We start from the raw sequence: 8,015 nt of genomic DNA, 5'->3' as shown, positions 1-8,015 counted from the left end.
CTCATATGTCCCCTAGCTCTACCACTTGAGCTATCATTCGGGGACATCTCCCCTCTCCTTATAGGCCTAAAAATTACAATAAGGAAAAAAATTACTTACCCAAATCTTCAAATTCATGTTGGATGTTAGTGCATATTTTTCTCTTGAAATAAATAGTGAACTGAACTACATTAATCAAGAAGAAAGATGTATAGAAGTGTTTTTTAAAAGGTATGTATAGAAGTTAATACATCAATGTGCATAAAAAAAAGAACCCTTGAGGAACTTCCTCCACCAAAACTATCAATATATGTAGAAGTATTTCTATCTAGAAAATCTTCAACGCGTTATCAACATGGTGAACAAAAAAAAAGTTCAACATAATAAAAATAGAAAAAAACAAAGAAAATCACGAACAATAGAAACTAAATAAAATCCACAATCTGATGGCTTCTTCTAACGCTAAAACAATTGAAGACAGTTCATCTCAAAGCAAATCCTATAAGGAAACCAAACTGAGATGACCATCATCCAACAGAAGGCTAAAGCTTCTATTTACGTATTAGATGTGAACACATATTCAATAAACCCTGACCTTGTTGGATCATAAGTTCACTATACATCTATGTTTATATGTGAACACATATTCAATGGTATATGGATAAATATCCATTTCTGGGGGCCCACAGATAACTTTGCAATGAAGTATTACAATTTAGAAAATAAATAAAAAAATAAAGAAAATTTCTTGTTCGCAAAGCCACCAACAGAGTATAAATAAAACACTTCCGCTTGAGGGGAGCTTGTATAGCGGGTACACACTGAAACTACCGACTCTTTCTCCCTCTGATTTCTCATCCAAACAACAACAACAACACCCTTCTCCGATTAGGGTTAGGGTTTCCATCGCTTCCCTTCGTCGTTCGTCGCTTCCGTTCTCAGAGCTATGGAGTCTTCACTCGTGATTAAGGTTTCTCATCTCAATTTCCCTTGTCCCTTCCTATTTTCGTTGATTACTCGGCATCGAATCAGTTTCTATTAGGGTTGCGTGATCTGCTATGTTTGTTTAATCGATTAGGGTTTTGCATGGAAGATATGAAATTAATCGTTCTTGGTTTGTCATTTACTGTGATCAAATTGATTTTCAATTCGTAATTGAAATTTGTTATAACTGTGTGTATCCATTCTATTATCGCCTTTTGCATTTGTGTTTCGATAATCGGAACACGGTGTTGTAATTTAAGCCCCTTCACATGCAGCGAGTATTCAGAAGACGAATGGAACTGAAACCCTAAACAATGCATTTTGTCAAATTTCATCAACAATTATATTGTGTTGCTGTTACTGTATAATTTTTGACATAAAATGGCTTAACATGATTTTGGTTGAGTCTTGATTAGTGGTATTGTAATTTTGTAAGAGTTTTCTCATTGCATTACTTGTTCTTGTACAGGTGAAATATGGTGATACACTTCGGCGGTTTAATGCGCCTGTGGCTGAGAATAATAGGTTGGATCTTAACATGGCTGGGCTGAGGGCCAAGATATGTTCTATTTTCGATTTCGCTGCTGATGCGAAGCTGATTTTGACATACGTTGATGAAGATGGTGACTCGGTGACTCTTGTGGATGATGAGGACTTGCTTGATGTGATGAGGCAGAAATTGAAATTCTTGAAAATTGATGTGAAAATGGTTAATGACAATGTTGGTAATTCAAATTTTGGGTCTAGTGGAAGTTCCACCCCTTTAAGATCTCCTCCTGTCTCAAACCCATTTGCTGGTGGAGATTTTGGTAAAGCTGATGTTTTTGATGCTTTGCCAGAGCCATTACGTGAGGCTCTTTGCTCATCACTTTCAAAAGCTGCCTCTTCAAGTCCAGTGCTGGCTACTCTTGCTGATTCAATTACCAAAATTGGACAGTCTATTCTAAATTCGCATCCCCAGCCTCATGTTGCAACTGGTACAGGCTCAGCAAATAGTGTTCCTGAAGCCTCTGCCACTTCTGAAAAAACTCCTCAGCCTCCACATGTGGCCTCCGCTTCCAATGCAAGTGTCCATGCTAGTTCAAGTGGAAGTGCCACTCCGTTAAGCTCTCCTGTCCCAGTGACTCGTCCTAAAATTGCCCTTAGTATGCAATCACCTAATAGGCAATCTCAACATGACATTTCAAGTCGACTGCGTGTTCTGGCTGACTTACATGCCAAGAACTCTTCTGTGGCCAGTCAACAGGCGAGTGCACTTAATTTGCAAGGTCAAGCTCAAGTGCCTGCTAATCTCGCTGGCTTACTAAACAAGAACTCTTCTATTGCCGGGCAACAGGCGGGGGCTGGTAATGCACTTAATTTGCAAGCTCAAGCTGCAGCTTCAAATCAAGCGCGTGCTAATCTCGTTGACTTATTTACCAAGAACTCTTCTATTGCCCGTAAACTGGCGGGGGCTGGAAATGCAATTAGAGGTGGAGTGGCAGGAGTTGTAGGCCGGCCTTCGTTGTTGGACTTGGCTTCTAGTAGCCTACCTAGACATGTAGCGGTTGTCCCTGGCCCTGCCCCTGCCCCTGTTGATCTCAATACCCACCCATGTTTTCCTTCTTCATCTCATTCAACCAATGTAAATAGTGCACCACTTTCGCCAGCTGGCTGTGGATGTAAAATGTGTACTGATGATAGTTTTGCTGGTAAAGGTGAATGTTGTGGGACATCCACAAGTTCTGGAGCTCCTAGAAACAGCTCAACCCAGACTACTGCGAATTGGTTTGGTCCTCCCATCCAATTTCCATTTTCTGGGACAAATACTTTTCATTCAGGGGCATCTCCTATAGGAAACTGTCCAGTTTCTTCCCTTCCTTCCTTTAAAAGGAGCCATAGTCACAATCAGGCTATGAGGGGTATGTTCCACAAGGGAGTCCGCTGTGATGGCTGTGGAGTCTATCCAATAACTGGGTCTCGTTTCAAATCCAAAGTGTAAGTACTTTATTTTATTTGGATACTAAGAAACAGCATCCAGAGGTATTTGGATCACATTTTCTGTATCTTTTTATGCAGGAAAGAAAATTATGACCTCTGCATCATTTGCTTCAACGAAATGGGTAATAAGGCTGATTATATCAGAATGGACCGTCCTGAATCTGCTTTGGCTGGCCCACGACGCACAAATGAACATACAAAAAAAATTGTAACCTTCTTTGAACACTATCATCTCTTTTCTTCCTTTGTGACTTGACGTGCATTTACACCCTTGTCTTTCATTGTGCAGCAAACTATTCCACCATGTCTTAATAGACGTGCACGGCCAAAGCTAGACAGTCGGTTCATTTTGGATGTTAATATCATAGATGGTACAATGATGGCTCCATCTACTGCATTTACAAAGATCTGGCGTATGCGAAACAATGGCACTTCAGTGTGGCCCAAGGGAACTGAACTTGTTTGGATTGGAGGAGATGAGTTTTGTGATTCTACTGCAGTTAAATTAGAGGTTTGCTAAATATTTGTGTTGTAATGTAATCATTTATTTAAATTCATTAGGCATACTTTGGTTGTTCTTGAATCTGTAGTACACTAGTCAAGCTAGCGCTCCATATAATATTTTGATTAAACATCACAGGCTCCTGAGGATGGCGTACCTGTGGGGAATGAGATTGATATTGCAGTTGATTTTAGAGCACCTCAGTTACCTGGTCGATATATATCACACTGGAGGATGGCATCCCCCTCCGGCCATGAATTTGGCCAGTGTGTTTGGGTCCTTATACAGGTAAAATGAGTGTTTTAGGTTTCCCTCCCTTGCACATTGGGCGTGGACACTCGCATTAATAATAATGGTTTAGTAACATTCTTACTCTCTCTTGCAATATCATACTTGCAGGTTGATGCTTCTGTCATGGACACAACTTCTGATAGCTCTCAAAACCTGAACTTGAATATTCCTCTTGATGTCAGCAGCTCCAAAGGGCCTCAGAGTATAGATATCAATGCTCAACCTATTGAAGATGATGCTTCTTTTCAACAATACAATCCTAGTGCTCCCACTGAACCTGCTGAACCTGTGAATCAAATGGCTGATGTGAATCAAATGGTTGATGAGGAACCAAGGCAGGAGAAGTCAGTAGACGAATTCGCTGAAAATGTAGACGCATTTGTTGACCCTGCTGCCTCACCTCCTGCAACTTCTGCAGTACCTTCATATCTTCCCTATCCGAATGTTGATATTGACATGGCTGAAACAGTGTCCCTGCCTGGTCCTATTCAGCAAACCTCAGCCGCGGATGCCCCGTCTTCATCTATTGGGATTGGTGGAAATAATCCTGTGGAAGAGGCTCTTCTCAAAGAGCTAGATGAAATGGGGTTTAAGCAGGTTGATTTGAACAAAGAGATTTTAAGGAACAATGGCTACAATCTGGAGCAGGCAATAGTTGATCTCTGCGATGAATCTGGATGGGATCCTATCCTTGAAGAGTTAAAGGAGATGGTATATTGTTTCTGCACTGGATTGTTTTTTTATTATTATTTGGTTTGGTTGATGATGTATTTTTTTAATCAATTTGTTTTTATTGTTGGATTGAATGCAGGGTTTCGGAGATGATGACAAAAATAAGAAGCTGCTGATGAAAAACAATGGAAGCATCATGGGTGTTGTTATGGATTTAATAAGCAAGGAGTAGGATTGGTTATAATGTTTATGTTGGTGAAACATGTTCTGAGGATGCAAAATATATTCGCCTAGTACTCTAGATAATTGTCTAATTTCCTTTCTCGATCTTGTATTGATCGATGTTATGTTGGATTTTAATTATGATTCGAAACTGCCTACACTACAATACTACATATATGTACATTATTATGTTTTATATTGCTGCAACGTTGTGGTTTATAAGTTTTGGCCTTATTTTTAATTTAACGTAACAAGCCTTTTTGGCCTTATCATGATATGCATTAGTACTTGAAGAGTTGAGGTACATAAATGAGCTGTTTACAAATCAATGAGTGGAGTCTGACAATAATGTTGAAGAAATTAACATTTGATAGTTCGCGCCACATTCTTGAAACATAATTGAAAGTCCTGAGATGCCTGAATTTTATTGATGGTAAGCAAGAGTGAAGGGCATTGGGCAACAAGTTACAACTGGTTAATAATTTGTCGCTCATTTAGACTTTTTTCTTCTTTAGATTGATGATTTTTCGTAACTGTTCTTCATTTTCTAAATTAATACTACTACCTTCCTCTTTGTCATATTCCTGCATCTAGGCAAATCCCACTTTGTTATTTCTTTATTCCAAAACGTCATTTTAATTGTCTAAAATGAAACAAATCACCAAAGACCTAAAAGCCAAAAAGAAAGAATTTCTGAAATTGGGAAGGCATTTTCTTTGTCTCCACTTGATAATGGAGCCATATTCCCCAAGAGCACTAAAGTCCTTCCAAAGTAACATCCACCATATATTCTCCCAAGTTATTCCTACTCCCGAGTCATATATATGGTTTTGTAAGCACATGGAAAAAATACACAAGCACATGGAAAAAATCCAACAAGCGCATAGACTGACATGTCTCGGCTTCGAGTCCCTATAAATACATTTGCGTTAAATACTTGATAAGAAGAATTTTACTGCCTATAGTGGCTTGCCAACTCGAACAAGATTTGCATCATTGATTAAATATAAAAAAAAAACATTTAAGTAAATTTGGTGGTGGTTGTGGTGAATCCATCCTAGCCTTTTACTTATCAATGTTGTTTGATGCTATTGGTTTAGCAAACCTTAAGAGGGATACACGTCAGTTAAAAGTGCAAACTTTTTGTGGCTATGTCAACCAGATGGAGTTATGCTGAAAGTTGAAAGCATAATATATCAAGGCTATGTCAACCGGTTTTGGGTCAAATCATATCCTGAGTTGTGTTGTGTCTGCTGTGTACCTAAACAACAAGAGTTCCTTATGCCAGTGAGGCGCCTATCACTACAGTTTTTGCTTGTTGCACTCTGGGCCTTTGCTAGAATTCTTTGATGCTCTTGGATGGCATCATGATACTGTTACAAAAATTCGACACGAGAATTTAAATATAATGTGAGACAATCGGATTTAGTATCTGTTTCTTAGGTAGCATTTGGTAGACAGGTGGGAAGGGAACGGAACAGGACACATGGGTTCCGTTCTGTGTTTGTCATGTTTTTAAGATGGAACGGAACGGGACAAAAGGCTCCAGAAACGGGACACTTTGGTTCCCTGGAAAATAGTGGAACGGAAGGGAACAGAACACTCTCTTAAAACTTTTGCATGGTAAAAAATACCCCTAATTTATATTTGAAATTTTATGTATCTAAAAAGTTTAAAATCACTTCTAAAATTGAAAGCACTTATTATATTTGTAGACAAGGTTAAATGAAAATCTACTTTTTTAAAAAAATCGCTTAAAATAAAATCATTTTTTTTCAAAAGTAAAATCACGATTTGTAAGCAATGATAAACGAGCCAATTAGAGTGAGTTTGATTCAAATTATTTTGGAAAAATCACTTCTTAATCAAAAAATCACTTTTAAAATTAAAAAATCACTTTTTAAATCAAAAAACACTTTTTGTGTTTGTTTCAGCTGAAGCTGAAAACAGATTATTTGAAACAGTTACTTTAACTTATCATAAAAATCTATGATAATAGATGAGAGGAGATAAAAAAAAAGTGATTTTAATTACAGTAGTCAAACACGAATCAACTTAATTAAAATAAAATCAATTAATTTTTTAAAAGTAAAACCACTTTTTGTAAGCAATGATAAACGAGTCAATTAGAGTGCGTTTGATTCAACTTATTTTGGAAAAATCACTTTTTAATCAAAAAAATTACTTTTAAAATTAAAAAATCACTTTGAGTTTGTTTCAGCTGAAGCTGAAAACAGATTATTTGAAACAATTACTTTAGTTTATCATGAAAATCACGAATCAACTTATGTTTTTTTCAAAATTTCTAAAAAAAATTATAGTTAAAAATCATTATTTTTTAATCTAAATAAACACACTTAAAATCGCTTAAATAAATAATTAGGTTTCTGCTTTTTTCAATAGCATATTGAAACAACTCAAACAATATATAAGTGATTATTTTAAAGAAATAAGTGATTATTTCATGAAGTAAGCAATAACAAACGGTTTCTATGCAAAATGTTGAATTAAGTTCAATTTGTTTTCCTCAATCAAATATTAAACATGTAGGGTTATATACGTAATTAAAATCATGGTTCTGTTCTAATGACTTTGAGTTACCAAACACAACACAGAGAACATTATTGTCCTGTTCCATCATGTTCTGTCTCGTTCCGTTCTGTTCCATCACCAAACGCTACCTTAAGGTTCATTAGAAATTAATTGGAATTAAAGTTTATAAGGTGAAAATTGCAGAAGGTTTCAAGTGGAATGGAATGGAAAATTTGGCAATAGGAGAAATAGAATGGAAATAGACATAATGTGTTAAATTAAAGGATTTTCTCCATCTCAACACAACTTTGTTTGGCCTAAAGAAAACTGTCTTTCTAATCTGCAGCTGTTTTCAGCTATTCACATGTCTATTATGGTCATATATCAGAATTATGATATATTCTCTTTCTCATTGCATAGACATATATTATTAACTTTCTACTTACTAATTACTATGGTACAAATTAACTCCAACATTTTAATCTGCCTCTTCCTACCCTTTTTCCTCTGTTTTGGCATTTGGCTTACCTTGCCAAGGAACCAGATTCCTTTCCCACAAATGTTGAGAAATGGAATCAAAATTACCCTTTGACTACACATTTTGATTCGACAAAATGCCATAGAATTAGATCCAATCCAATCAATTTGAGCATAAAACAAAGCATGTAAATCTGCCTATAAAGGCCAACTTGTGCTAACAGAAACAATTACCAGTGTGCTTGTGCTTATACCAGAAATTGTGAGCACAAAACCACCAAAAAATGGTACGTTCCCAAGACTACCTCACCCACATTTCAAAAGTGCAGAGGACACCTAGTATTCTCACTGATGTCCCTCGTTACCCAAGTGCTCA

General features: G+C 36.9%; 1 protein-coding gene across 1 annotated transcript; it reads left to right on the top strand.

Annotated features, from left to right (window-relative positions):
- The first annotated feature begins 768 nt into the window (after positions 1-768).
- Positions 769-4,852, top strand: LOC130710184 (protein JOKA2). The gene is made up of 7 exons (XM_057559365.1): positions 769-949; positions 1,433-2,940; positions 3,022-3,151; positions 3,233-3,454; positions 3,584-3,733; positions 3,845-4,447; positions 4,548-4,852. Exons 1-7 carry the CDS (start codon positions 926-928, stop codon positions 4,638-4,640), a joined length of 2,730 nt encoding a protein of 909 aa, XP_057415348.1. The 5' UTR covers positions 769-925; the 3' UTR covers positions 4,641-4,852.
- The last annotated feature ends 3,163 nt before the right edge of the window (positions 4,853-8,015 follow it).

The sequence above is a fragment of the Lotus japonicus genome, chromosome 4 (genome assembly GCF_012489685.1).
Source record: "Lotus japonicus ecotype B-129 chromosome 4, LjGifu_v1.2".
In the NCBI taxonomy this organism is placed as follows: Eukaryota; Viridiplantae; Streptophyta; class Magnoliopsida; order Fabales; family Fabaceae; genus Lotus; species Lotus japonicus.
The sequence above is the reverse complement of the archived record's forward strand: the minus strand, read 5'-3'. Positions and strand labels throughout refer to the sequence as shown.

Coding starts and splice junctions, on each gene's coding strand:
- LOC130710184 (XM_057559365.1), top strand. CDS start 926: ATGGAGTCTTCACTCGTGATTAAG. Junction 950..1,432: donor AGTCTTCACTCGTGATTAAG/GTTTCTCATCTC, acceptor GTTCTTGTACAG/GTGAAATATGGTGATACACT. Junction 3,152..3,232: donor ATGAACATACAAAAAAAATT/GTAACCTTCTTT, acceptor TTCATTGTGCAG/CAAACTATTCCACCATGTCT.